The sequence below is a fragment of the Limulus polyphemus genome, unplaced genomic scaffold (genome assembly GCF_000517525.1).
Source record: "Limulus polyphemus unplaced genomic scaffold, Limulus_polyphemus-2.1.2 Scaffold579, whole genome shotgun sequence".
NCBI lineage: Eukaryota > Metazoa > Arthropoda > Merostomata > Xiphosura > Limulidae > Limulus > Limulus polyphemus.
Window position 1 is genome coordinate 434091 of NW_013666189.1, and position 15334 is coordinate 449424.

The following is a 15334-nucleotide window of genomic DNA, read 5'->3' on the forward strand; positions in this document are numbered from 1 at the left end:
TTTCTAGCATTGTAAGTCCGCAGACATACCGCTGTGCCACTGGGGGGCCGACTTATGTCGCTGATCTTTCTGTTCGTGGATTCTCACCTGTTACAAGACGCCGCACTTTCTTTACCACAACTGGGGTACAAATTGTTGTATGTCTCTTTCTAGGTGGTCTTAGTGCTCAACGTTCTTTTGTTTTTCAATGCCATTTAGAACATAGGATATCTCCTTCTTGAAAATTCTAAATCTCTACTCTTAACACAAAGTTATGATCTAAGTGTACAGATATTTTTCTAAAAGCGATCAATAGTCAGTGGCATCACAGTACCTCTGAAACGCCAAACAATGTAAAAATGTAGTTCTATACATGCTGTTCCATCATGACTTTATATCAGCTGTGGTTGTCACGTGACTTGCTGATTTCCATATTCAAAATCGTTTTCAATATAACGTACTCAACCCTTTGTATATTTTGTGTGCTTATTAAATTTCTAATAAAGATAATCCTGCTTTATCATTGAAATTAGCGTATATGTGTTTACAGTAGTAGAATTTATGTTTGGAGCTTAAACAATAGAGCTGAAGAAAAACTTAAAGTAATAAAATTAATCCTAAATTCAAATACTTGTACTTACGTGCCTAATATACATATATAACCAAGAGATAAATGTTCACAATACCGTGAAGACTTGCATCAAACAAATTTCTCTAACAGAGAATAAGTATATCACATAGCTGATATAAAATGGTTATTATATCTCGTTGTTGACGCTAACATCTCGTTGAAATGTAGAACAGATACAGTAAAGAATTCTATTGAATTCTCAGAAAAGTAAAAGATATAAATAAATAAAACCCTTCTTATAAGTAGGACTTGAATAAAACAACAGTGATGCGCCATCCTTCAAATAATTCACTCAGAAAATCTTGCAGAATTATATTCAAATAGAAAAAAAAATGAACGATGGGTTTATAGATATATAAATATATAACTATATAAACTTTTTAATGGACTAAATGTTCCTATGCAACATTTCATATATATAAACTTTTTAATGGACTAAATGTTCCCATGCAACATTTCATATATATATATATATATAAACTTTTTAATGGACGAAATGTTACTATGCAATATTTCATATATATAAACTTTTTAATGGACGAAATGTTCCTATGCAACATTTCATATATGAATCTACAAATATAAATTATGCTAATGTTCTAAATAACATGTGCATGAAACTTCGTGATGTCTAATAGATGCCCTCAAAATAACTTACAGCTTTTATGGATCTCTTCGTGCCATACCTATTTTAATAAAAACTAAAATAAAAATATGTTTTTGCGTTACAGTTTTCTTATTCCAAGTTAATGCCATAAGAAATTCAGCAAAAATTTACAGTTTCTACGAAACTCTTCTTGCGCTAATTATTCTAATTCTCTCTCTCTATATATATATATATATATATACCTTTGCGTTAGTTATCTCTTTTCCAGTTCATGCAGGAGTTTTACAAAAACAAGTTACTGAAAATTTTTCTTTTGCATAACATCAGCTTGTTTTCCATGCTATTGTTTCACAACGAAAATAAAACTACATCTGGCTATAATCTGTATATTTCAATAAATCTTTGATAGTGAACGAGTTTTCATGTGTTTTGTAAGTAGCTTCTACTCTTTCTTTAAATGTTAGTTATTAATAACGATATATACGTTTAAATATTGTTGTGTATCTAAGACTGTAATATAATACAGACAAGCTAACAATTCGGTTAAGCAAGAGGAGTCACATTATTTGTCTCCGTGTTTGAACAGTGGCATAACAAACACCAGGGACTTAAATTATTGTGTTCGTGTTTGTACAATATAATATTAAAAACCACATGAAATATATTTGCCTTTTTCTCGCTACAGTAAGTGTTGTCTGTCCCGTATTCTTATTGAAATAGCAATAATAATACCACCACAGAGGTAAAAGACGTCTTACAAGCTCCAGTGAAATTCCTGGATACACATATGTTATTAAAGATTACTGATAGAAAGTATGCTACCTATGCGGATCACAACCAAAATACCTAAAATTGACACATTCATTGATGAAGACAATCTTATATAATGACCAGAATAGAATTACGTAATGTTATTATTCACTGTACCAAGAAACTGAAACCTACAATCTTTGCATTTAACCACCATTTGTTCTTTTCTACTTAATGTTTCCGATTAACTTAATTAAAGACAAATGAAAACAAAAAATATGAATTCTGCATTTCAACGCCATTTTAGCTGTAGGTGAATAAACAGTATACAGTTAGGTAGAATGTAGATGACACGTGTTACCCATGATAAGGTGGGATGGAGATATAATCTGCATTATATACAGGAGTAAATAGGATGTATAAAAAGTTGTGTTATACAAGATTATATGGGATGCACACAGAACTCGTATTGAACACGAGTAAATAGGATGTATGTTATACACGATTAGATGGGATGTAGATACAATTTGTGTTATACACGAATAGATATAATGTACATTATTTTGTGTTTACACAATTACATAGGATGTAGATAGAATTTATTTTATACACGATTAGGTAGGATGTAGGTAGAATTTGTGTTGTACACAATTAGATGGGATATACATATTGTGTTATACACAATTAGATGGGATATACATATTGTGTTATACACAATTAGACGGGATGTACATAATATGTTATCCATAATTAAGTAGGATGTATATAAAAGTTCTGTGTTATACGTAGTTAGATAGGTTTTCGATAAAAGCTCTCTGTGTTACACATGATTAGATAGAATGAAGATGAAACTTGTATGTGCTATACACAATCAAAAATTCCAGTCATCACATCATATTTAGTCTGGTTATAAAGTTTTATTGTTATAACTGGTGCTGTAGTTACAGAAAAATACATGATGCTATATTTTCACAGTTCATCGAAATGGCTACATAAAATCAGATATTTTTTGCAAGTTTACTTCGAAAATATGATATGGTTAATAAAATATAAAAATACAAATTATCTTATACAATGCAATAAAATTGGTTATTAAGTTATAACTTTAGTAGCCATGGTGTTTTGGAACTTTTTGTGTATAAGGTATATTTTTTGTATTATATATTCTGGTTTGGTGTGGAATAACATGAAAGATGTTTATATTTAAGTTGGCTTGGGGACTGTATCGATTAGAATTTAGGATACTAGTTCTATAATTTGTACATCTGTTTACTTCTCATCGCTTTCTTTGTCCTTTCACCTGCCAATGTGTTGCATGAATTGTGGTGATTTTCTTGAACATGCTAACAAAGAAAAGGTAAAGCGTGAACCTCTCATATTAATATAATAATATTAAAACTGTCAAGAAAATGTTTTGCTAACGTAATATAAATTATAGATGTTCTTATGTAATAACAGCAAAAATTAGCGACAAGAATTCACAACGTATGCTGGTAGGTTTGGAGGATATATCGTTATTGCAGTTAATACCTAATGAGACTAATAACACTTCTATCGATTTTACATGTGTTGTGAGTGTAAACATCATCAATGTATTTACATCTTAACATTTATATTCAGTGCCAGTGGTAAATATTTCGTACGAAATGTGTTGCAAATATTCGTGCAAAGCTACACAAGGACCGCTTCGCATAGATGTCTTATATTTCGAACTGATAGACTACAGGGAAGGCAACTAATAAACAGCACCAACCGCCAAGTCATGGGCTATTCCAATCGCACAGTGGGATTTGATTGTTTATATTTTAAAGCACTCACAGCACTAAAGTGCAGGTAAGTGGTTTTGCGGTAACAGGACTGGAATCATGGACCCTAGGATTCACACTCTGGCATGTTAACCACTTGGCCATGCTAAGCCTCATTTGAATTTAAGAAGTTCCACGTAATCGCCGATCTTTTTACCGGTTAACGAGACAGGATACCGCGCCACGCGCCTAACATAGTGTGACATGGATAAACACCCTTGATAATGAGATCTATAATGACCTAGCGACGTATCCTGGGGGCAACGATTTTTTTTGGTAAACATCATACGTGATATCGCAACATTTGAGGGGGAACTTCCTGATGGAACACCTAATATCGTGTGTTTACTAATCATAATATTTTAATGAGTTTAGTTAGTTAGTCAGATGTACATCACAGCTTTAATTACGAAACATAAGTAGATGATGACTTCAGGCAGAACATGAAATACAAACCAGGAAGTATTATATCAGTACGAGAGGTTATATTAACAACCACCCAACCTTTAAAGATATATATAGTAATGACGTTTATACAAACCAGGAGGCTGGTTCAATTATCATAACTGTACGAGAGGTTATATTAACAACCATCCAACTTTTAAACACATATATTGTAATGACGTTCATACAAACTAGGGGGCTGGTTCCATTATTATATCTGCACCAGAGGTTGTGTTAACAATTAACCGACTTCTAAACCTACATATCATACGTATAATACCTTTTATACAAACTAGGAAGCTGGTTTCATTATTATATCAGTACGAGAGGTTGTGTTAACAATTAACCGACTTCTAAACCTACACATCTTACGTATAATACCTTTTATACAAACTAGGAAGCTGGTTTCATTATTATATCAGTACGAGAGGATATGTTAACAACGTACATATATATGTATAATTAGGTGCCTTTGTCTTGATTGAATATTTTAACCAATGAGACGATTACATCTATATATAATTTTGATTCTTAAGGTTAAATTACAATATACTCGTTCTAGAAACGTGCACGGAAAAAATTGGTGAGATGTGTATGTTACCTTCCAGTTTATACAACTTATCCTTTGGTGACGTCTTTTTAAAATATTATAAGTTAGAGTTCGAAATATTTTAAACAAACAAAAAGAAAGGGAATCCCAGGCAATCAGCTCATAGTCTCTCTAACACTATATCATGTACGAATCATACTGGAAGTGAATACTTCACATCAACAAACAAAACTAATTACTCCTCATAGGTATTAACATAAACTAGACCTTTGTCCGAATTAATCTATAATTTATACAAGTAATAACAAATATTTTACAAATTTTAGTATGCCGAAAAGTACAGAAACAACTGAGGGATGAATACACAAAACCATACAAAAAACCCTACATAAGTAGCCAGTAAGTACTGAGTCAAGTTTATAAGTTTATGGTTATTAGCCACTGTAAGACTGTATAGCACTATTCAGTTTAAATGCTTTTATTCAAACCTGAATTCGTGAAATTGACAGAAACTCAACATTTAGTTGTACATAAAAGTTATTTCTGGAAAGATTTGGCTACTCGTGTAGTGATGTTTGTATGGTTTTGTGTATACATCCCTACCTTGTGTCTGTATTTTTTGGCATTGCCATCCCAACATCATACTTAATTTTTGCAAGAATTTTTTGTTACTTAATTACAATTTTAATGAAATAGGTTGATAAGTGAACATTTGTTATATTTTTATAATTCAGTGGTAATATATATCGTTAACAACATGTCAGTTTTGTCAGTATCTTCAATGCACTTGTAGAATGACCTCGGATATTGATATTATACCATACAATTGGCTACAATATATTATTAATCATCACTGTTCATAATCTTGACTTCTTGGGACTTAATGTTGATAAACTTACAGTAAGGAAAGAACGTATGAAAAATGTATAGCTGTATTACCCCTTTATTTACGTTTACATTCTTTTTGAACCTGTCATCCCTACATTATTTTACGTTTACATTGCCATTTTTTATTACTTGTTTTGCGACGTTTTTGTCCTGACTAAAAGTAAATGTGTTCTATGAATGTGTGTAATAAAATTTAACATTATGTGTATTGATTTTATTTTGACTCTTTCACTTGATACATAATATAGGGGTTGGATTCCTAAATAAACCGACTATACAATGTACAATGCATTGAGTATTCTACATGTTACAGTCATCTAATATTCATCTATTTTTGGCTGGTAATTCATGTTTCACCCTGTAGTTAAGTTTTTTAAAGGGACAGCAGATTTATGTAAGAAGGCTAACTTTAAGTGGTAATGATAAAATTGTTTGCACTAGAATTATGATTTTTTATTTTTGGTTTTGCTTATACTAAACACTACCGTGCTTAGAGACAGCCAGTTCCCAATTACTCTTAAAATGCTTTTCTGTCGTACTAAAGCCATTGTGAAAACTCCACATACTCTTTGGCTGGTGTGGGAAACGAAAAAAGATAGATAGGTGAACACTTTGGCTCATTAGCTAGTTCCCAGTTCTCCATTTATCAACACTTTCAATGATATTGGGATTCTCATAAGCTGTGAAACACTCGATAATGGCAATTAGGTATTCAGATAAGGTTATAACTCAATTTTAGCAGTTATGTGTATGTTTGTTTGTTTGTTTGTTTTTGGAATTTCGCGCAAAGCTACACGAGGGCTATCTGCGCTAGCCGTCCCTAATTTAGCAGTGTAAGACTAGAGGGAAGGCAGCTAGTCATCACCACCCACCGCCAACTCTTGGGCTACTCTTTTACCAACGAATAGTGGGATTGACCGTCACATTATAACGCCCCCACGGCTGAAAGGGCATTTGATGACCTTTATACTACCAGCGACATTTGATGACCTTTATACTATCCGTGACATTTGATGACTTTATACTACCTGTGACCTTTGATGATCTTTATACTACCTGTGATATTTGATGACCTTTATATTACCTGTGACATTTGATGACCTTTATACTATCCGTGACATTTGATGACCTTTATACTACCTGTGACCTTTGATGATCTTTATACTACCTGTGATATTTGATGACCTTTATACTACCTGTGACATTTGATGACCTTTATACTATCCGTGACATTTGATGACCTTTATACTACCTGTGACCTTTGATGATCTTTATACTACCTGTGACGTTTGATTACCTTTATACTATGTGATATTTGATTACCTTTATACTACCTGTGACATTTGATGACCTTTATACTACCAGCGACATTTGATGACCTTTATAATATCTGTGATATTTGATGACCTTTATACTACCTGTAATCTTTGATTACTTTTATACTACCTGTGACATTTGAACGTCGTTTCTCTCTTCCTGTCCAACCCGATCTTTTTACTTTGGCCATGTTATTGCTGGAAAGAGATGTCATGCGCTTCAAAAAAGTTACCGCTCCGTTAACTAATTGTTTTTTGTTGTTTTTACAATACATCAGAGCAGCCAGACTCTTGTTATTTTTAGTACTGTGGTCGGCTCTTCACCAATTTGTCATATATACATTTGCTTTCGTCTGGCGTTATTCTCGTTTATTTTCGTAACATCATTCTTTTCTGTTCTTTCTATGTTTTAGAGGTTAATGCTTGATCGTCTGAGATCACTGTCAAATTCTCCTTCCAATAGTTTTGTTTTTACTGTCGTTTTAAGTAGAATCTCATTCCTATTACCGTTGTCATTGACTTTTTCCTCTTCTCTTTTATTAATAGTCTGAAAAGTTCTACATAAACGAACATTCTTAAACATCAATAGCGCACTCTACCTTATAATTAATGAAGTTTTTTATACGACATGAACTTTCCTGGCTGAAAAAAATTGATCAGTTCAGTCTAGTGCACTCTGCTTGGTTTGATAAGTTTTTGGTTATATATTTACACACATCCATACATGTATCAGTAGCTTATTATTTTTAATGTTACATATTTTGTTTTGTTTAAAGGAGGATTTTGTAGAATATAAACTATTTAAGAAGACACTGTATGTATTTGAAAGTTCAATATTTTAGAAGAGTTTCAACAATAATAATATTTTTTACACAAAAATAGCGTGTATATACGAATATGTATTCTGGTTAATAATATCAAACTCATGTTAGCTACTGCTCTCTGAAGTTTTGCAGTTTATGATATACGATTGTGCAGTCTATATTTACATATATGTCCAGTGTGTGGTCCTATGTTATATGATAGCACAGAGCCAAATCTACCAATAACTTTTCACTCGGCGACAGTATTTGTGGAATTTTACTGTCCCAGTGTCATGGCTGGTGTTTAGAACAGCCATGTACTCATATTACAGTATTGTTACCGACATTCATAATGATATCAGTTCACATTATCACCCACAGCACTAGATTTACGAGACCTGTTTTCTTCTTCTTTCGTCCTAATGAGTTCGGTTTTGTTTATTTATTCATTTTTTACTTAAGTAAATGGGTTTTTGACAAGGAGAAATTATATTTCCGCCTTTTTGGGGGTTAAAGAATTGTTATTTCCTTTATATTCAAGACTCTTTTGAGACTTTTATTTTCAACTTTTCTTTCTTCACGAATCATTGTCGTTGTGGCTTGTGGATGTTTCAACACTGTTAATCACTGCAGTCTGTGAACTGCATCTTTGTCGGTAGAAGTTTTAAGTTAGATTGAACTTTGTGCGTCAAATGTGAGTGGCATATTTTCATCATTACACACTTTTACAAACGTACAAACAAGTTGATAATGCTGCATTTACGGTTATCATATACTCCGTTTATCTTTTGTCATATCTGTCTCTACATATTAATACATATACACATAAGTAAGATTATATACAATAACATTAAAAGCTGCGTGTGTGGGAGTCATGATAACAAATACAGTACACTGATAAACGATATAATAGGCCAAAGTTCCAATGAAGTGATGCAAAAGATGTGAAGCCAATTGCATGCTTTAGAAAACTGTGATTGTACGAATAATGTTCTTTAAATAATTTGAAGTATACCGAAACGTTATCTTAATCTTTTATTTTTCTTGTTATTAAGAACTTCTGATGAAAAATAAGCTATTTTTTAATCGACAAGAAAATCCTGTATAGCAAACTGATCAGAAATACTTAATATCGTAAATTAATTCTCCATGAGCTCAAGAAAACCCTGGTTGAAAATCAGTTAGATACTCTTGCTGTTAACGATATTTTCTGTCGTAACCATACCAAGAACTCCAAAATGAGTCTTAAGTCCTTAAGCCAAGCCAAAAATATAAGAAGTAGTCAATCGTGTTTGTATTAATACAATATTATTAGGCTTATTGTATTTTTTCTTTATACAGACTCTTAAGTTTTTTGTTTGTTTTTTGAGAGAAGAAGAGTTTATAACAGTATTTCAACCACACTATGTCCGTCATATCCATGGCCTAACATCTATTTTGCTCTTTACCAAAGTTCATCGGGCCGACTAAGATAAAATAAAGATAGTAGTAGTCGTAATTCATTTATATAAGCGATGTGTAAGATATGGCTAACATTGGTGTGGTTTACCGTTATATATTCTTCTTCTCAAAAAAAAAAAAACCTAAGGGACTAAATAAAAATGTAGTGTTCAAAAATAAAATAGGTTTTATACTATTATCTTATGACAAATATATTATACTTGTGCTTTGCTGGCCAACTTAAAAAGGGCATTCACACTATAACAATGTATAAATAATTATCAGAATTGTGGTTATAAGACATTCCAATAAATATTAAATATAGATTAAGACACTCACACTATAAATGTTTGAAATACACAATCTAAAAATCATTATCCTGAGACCATCGACGGTCCCAAAAAACAGATACTGCATGTTTCGTCGTATCATTGTCATCCTCAGGAGTGTAAAATACAAGACACGGTACTGTTACAAACCATTTACCTTATTAGAAATAAATTAATACATCATTTACATATAACAGAACCCGAAGAAGATCACAATATTACCTAAAGAAGGTCGCGCCATCTGTACTTTAAACGATAATATTGTTGCAAATACATTTGCGTGAATTTTCAATAACGATTTTTTGTGAGTATTTGATCATACTCTTTCATTACTTGTGCTTTCTTCAATAGGAGGCTCAGTTTGAACAACTGACAAGAGAGCTGGAAGCTGAACGTCAAAGTGTTGCTACACAACTTGAAATTGTAAGTATTATGAAATGTACAAATCATTATTTTGGTTTGTTTGTTTGTAATTAAGCACAAAGCTATACAATGGGCTAACTGTGCTCTGCCCACCACGGGTATCGAAACCCAGATTCTAGCGTTGTAAGTCCGTAGACATACCGCTGTGCCACTGGGGGGGGGGGCATTATTTTTTAGTTTTGTGCCATTTCTGTTACTTACAGAGTCCTTCTGATCTGTTTTAGATGGAAAGCGTTAGAGCAATCCGTACTAAAATTACATGAAAGTCTTTCTATAAATTGTTGTTGTTGTTGTTGTTGTGTTCAGATAATTGCAAATCATAAGATCTGCCCTGTTTTAAATATTTTCGGTTAGGAGTAACCACGAAAGCGGAGAGTATTACTGATTGGTCATTAGTTGTAAATTAAGAAAGGCAGATTTTTAACAAACAGTATAGTTCGAGTTAATAAATATTTCCTAAATTAAAAAGGTTCTTCTTGGCATCCTACCCTGTCCACTTTACAGGAAAAGAATAAGATAAAAGTGCGTTTTTGCCTCTGTTTGAGGGCGCTGCTTAGAGTTTTTCGTTGACAGGAAAGACTTTTAATTTCACAGAAAAGGATCATAAGTTAAAGTTACATTTTCAGTCCTTATGTAGATACATCATAGTTAGTATACAATTTCTCTCTGTGTGTATATGTATGTATAATCCCTATAACTCAAGCGCTTTCGAAAGGTGGACTTTTATTCTTCAGAGGTAACTGTTTCCCCCTAAAGAAGAAAGGTCCACCTTTCGAAAGCACTCGAGTTATATGGTCAACATTTATCTTGTGGATTTCAGACGTATATACTTTTCATCATGTGCTTCACAAAACAACAACAGCAAAAAAGCTACGAGATGAAGTTCGTAAGGGCAAGTTATCACATTTTAAAACATTACTACATCTTTACAAAACATGAACAGACACACTTGCATTACTGATATCAGGTTGAAAGGTTTAAAACACTGTCGAATGTCATATATGTAGGGCATACTGACCTCAATATAAGGGGGTTATTATTGGAAGTTTAATTTACACCATGATATTTGACATAAACGTCCGATAATTTGATATTACATGACATCAACAGACTGCTTTGTGTAAAAGGCAGTTAATACTGTTGTAACACTAATCGACGTTTAGATCCACTGTTGAAACAAACCAGTTGAAACAAAACTTATGACTTGTCTTTTACTTTCATTGTGCATTTTCACGAATCTCATTGAATTTTCCTAAAATTAAAATATCCAACGAATTAAAAATGCGTTTCAGATACATATATTTATATCATCTGCGGGCTTCAATATACCAGAATACAGTGAACATTTACAGCTTTGTGCTACAAATTAATCGCCAGAAAGTCGCTATGTATTTGTCTTAGTTCCAAAGCTAGATCTCCTAGAGAATAGGGGGTCTTTGTTAATTTGTGTGTTGTGTGTGCTCATTGTAGGCCAAATATTACATACACGGCTGTGAACTTAATAGAATTATAAACAGTATAATACTTATATATAAATACATAATCAAAATAGTTTCCTTGTTTTGATGCATTTTCATTGGTCGACAACAATTTGGCGCTAGTCGCTTGTAATTCTGTATCACGTCGTAGATTATTTTCTCAGCGAATCTGTTTGTTTATAATTTAGCACAAAGCTACACAATGGGCTATCTGTGTTCTTCCCACCACGGGTATTGAAACCAGGATACTAGCGTTGTAAGTCTGCAGACATACCGCTGTGCCACTGGGGGGCTCTCAGCGAATCTATTGACACTTGTATCGCAAGTGAAAATAGACGACAAATATGCGCAGTATACAATTATTTTAAAAAATGTGGTACTTGTGTAAATTGATTTTTCATTTCGATAAATAATAATCAACGATCGTATTCAACTATAAACGTAATAAAAAAATTATACTAATTGCTTTGATGTTGTAAAACACATCCCTCGTAATATTTACACTCCAATAGGCGTGCACAGAAATTTATTAATAAATCCGACATATTTTTCTCTAATGCTTAAAGCAAACCTTTTATCGTACATATATTTATATATTTAGGTAAAACAAAAGCATCAATGAGAACAACTAAATAACCTATACGTGAACAAAATAGTCACTAAGTCTCAAAATAAAAATTACAAAACATTGGATTATAAAACAATTGTTACAGACGGATTTCATGAAGAGGATGGTTTATAAATCTAAGCTTGGTAAAAATTATGGAAAAAAAACCCTCAAGATTTCTGAACAAGATAAGTTAATTTATCAATAGATAGCGTTTTAAATAGATAATGAAAAATCAGCATAACTGAACTAGATACCAGCAGTAAACAAAGAGGTAATATTTGTCTAACTATAATTAATATATTAATATGCGTTCAGTTATAATGGAATACATACTGATGGAAGGAACTATTGTTAGTTTTTAGCATTCTAGTTATTTTCAAGTTATTTTTTGCAAAATTCTGTGATGTGAAATGGAGAAAGAAGTAGGTTTCTAATTTTTGTTTTTGCTTTATTTTAGCTTTACAACAGTATATATATATAAATATATTCTACATATACAATATCACATTATAGTTGTGTTTGTATCTGACTGCCCCTAATCATCACTAATATATACTCTATAAGCTACTTAAGCAGCAGCATTTTAGGAAGTGTAAATACCAACAAGCCACTCGTGTTTGTATCTGACTGCCCCTAATCATCACTAATATATACTCTATAAGCTACTTAAGCAGCATCATTTTAGGAAGTGTAAATACCAACAAGCCACTCGTGTTTGTATCTGACTGCCCCTAATCATCACTAATATATACTCTATAAGCTAATTAACCAGCATCATTTTAGGAAGTGTAAATACCAACAAGCCACTCGTGTTTGTATCTGACTGCCCCTAATCATCACTAATATATACTCTATAAGCTACTTAAGCAGCAGCATTTTAGGAAGTGTAAATACCAACAAGCCACTCGTGTTTATATCTGACTGCCCCTAATCATCACTAATATATACTCTATAAGCTAATTAAGCAGCATCATTTTATGAAGTGTAAATACCAACAAGCCTCTCGAGTTAGGTCTTCCGGTGGGTTAGTGATAAAATTATGGACTTACAACGCTAAAATCCGGAGTGGAAGATCACCGATGACTCATTTCTTAGCTTTGTGGTTTAAGAAAAACTATTAGAGTTAATGAAGCCGATCTCCTCGTTTTTTATGTAATAATAAAAGTCATTTTCAATAACCTTACGTCATTAATGTTTTAAAAAGTTTAGACATTGTAAAGTAGGAATTTGTAATGGACTACTCCAGCTTTGCTTGTTGTGTGGGGTGACGTTTCGGTTTTTATGAACAAGGCTGAAACGTTGTCCCACAAAACAAAGACAAGGCAGGAGTAGCTAATTGTAAATCTTAGCCTTATCTTTCAAGAATAGTATTTCTTATTGAAGTATAAACGTCAAGAACTTGAGAAGTACGAAAGTGGAAATTTGTTGAGTTACGGGTCGACTAAAGATAAGGAAACGTCGTACTGTTGGCGACCTCTCTTCAGTGAAAGTCCCGTTTTCCGAAAGGATTCCGAACCCGACTCGAGATTGACCGATTCCCACCTGTAAGTAACGTCTTCAATCTTTTTTATGGCTTGAAATGTGCTAGAATTAATATATTTTCGAGATTATTACATTCAAATCTGACAATCTCTTCTTAGACACACTGTGTACAATTTCAAGCTAACATTCACCATACGTTTACTGGAAACCAATTAATTAAGCATTCACAACTAAATGGCAATGTGGGAATACTGATGAGGTATTGCTGCAGGTTACAAATTTCGATTGCTATGTACAACATGCCCCATTTCTGACAAAAGGTGCATTTGTTTTAACATAGGCATGATTGTTTGGGGTTTTTCTAGCCTTTACTTACAGTGCCTTACAATAGTATTCAACATCTACCAATAATGTCACATTTTGATGAAACACAAATAATGTAAACAATTTTTAATGAACTTGTTTTTATTCAAAACTCTAATGTTCAAACTTAACACTGTTATGTGTGAAGAAGGTTGAATGTCAGCAAAACCTGCAAAGAAAATATATAAATTGAAATTTGCAAATTGCGTAAGTATTCAAGCCTACTAAGTCAGTACTTGGTGGAAACATCTTTGGCAGCAATTACTGCTGTGAATCCTATTGAATATGTTTGTACCAGCTTTGCACAATGGGATGATGTCATTTATATCCATTCTTCCCCGCAAAATTGCTCCAATTCTGACAAGTTCGTTGGGGTTCGTTGATGGACTACATTCTTCAAGTCTCACCACAAATTTTCTATTGGATTCAAGTCAGGACTTTGACTGGGCCATTCCAGGACATTCAGTTTCTTCTTTTGAAAGACTGTTAGACTTCTTGCATAACTTATACGTTTCCAGATTTTTGTTAATATATTATTCGTATATTTTACCCACGTTAGTTTTGGGTCGAAAGTTAATCCTAAAAATTTTTGCAGAGTTTGTGGTCTGGAGAAGTGTTCCATTCATGTATAGTTTAGATGGGTCTTTTTTATGTTTTGTTAGTCTTGAGAAAGTAAGTAATTTGTTTTTAGGAACGTTTATTTTTTATTCGATATTGTTGGCAATATTTTTCTACATTATTTACTAATGGTTGTAGATTTGTTGCTGCTATGGATGGGGTGGGGCACTTTTCCAAACCGCAACATCGTCCGCGAATTGTGATGCGAACCCATGATTAGGATCTTTTAAAGGCATATTGCTCACATACATGATGAATAGCAAAGCCCCTGGGTGAACCATTTACCCAGTTTAAAAGCACTGGTCTAGGCAATAAGTTGCTTACATAAGCCTTTTGACTCGTTCATTTCAAAGTTTTCTGAATGAATACAGTTGAAACAAGTAATAAATTTTTTCAACCCCTGACAGGTGCCACGCCCACCTTCAACAGCTTTGTTTGAACTTTATAGCCGCTAGATACAGATTTGTTTACTTATTAGAAATAACTAATTTTACACAATACGTTCTGGATCAATGTGCAATAGTTGGGCGACTTGGGAGGGTCAGGTTCTCAGCAGACCTTTTCCTCCCTCCTTAACTATTGTTAATAATCTGTCAAATGCTACCTGTAATGTTCTTGTACCACGTTTATTATATGTATGACATTTTGTAAACACTGATTTATCGTTTGTTTAATGACGAGAGTAAGAGACGGTATTGTGTAAAATGATACCGTTCTGGATCAATGTGCAGTAGTTGGGCGACTTGGGAGGGTCAGGTTCTCAGTAGACCTTTTCCTCCCTCCTTAACTATTGTTAATAATCTGTCAAATGCTACCTG

At 33.0% G+C, this 15334-nt stretch overlaps 1 protein-coding gene across 1 annotated transcript in view; it reads left to right on the forward strand.

The window, feature by feature from the left end:
• The window catches only part of LOC106459231 (plakophilin-4-like), a 38544-nt gene that overhangs the window by 21767 nt on the left and 1443 nt on the right, over positions 1–15334 (forward strand). The window contains exons 3-4 of the mRNA XM_022385683.1: positions 9894–9965; positions 13437–13597. Of these exons, the coding sequence (XP_022241391.1) occupies positions 9894–9965; positions 13437–13597 (233 nt within the window). The remainder of the gene's footprint in view (positions 1–9893; positions 9966–13436; positions 13598–15334) is intronic.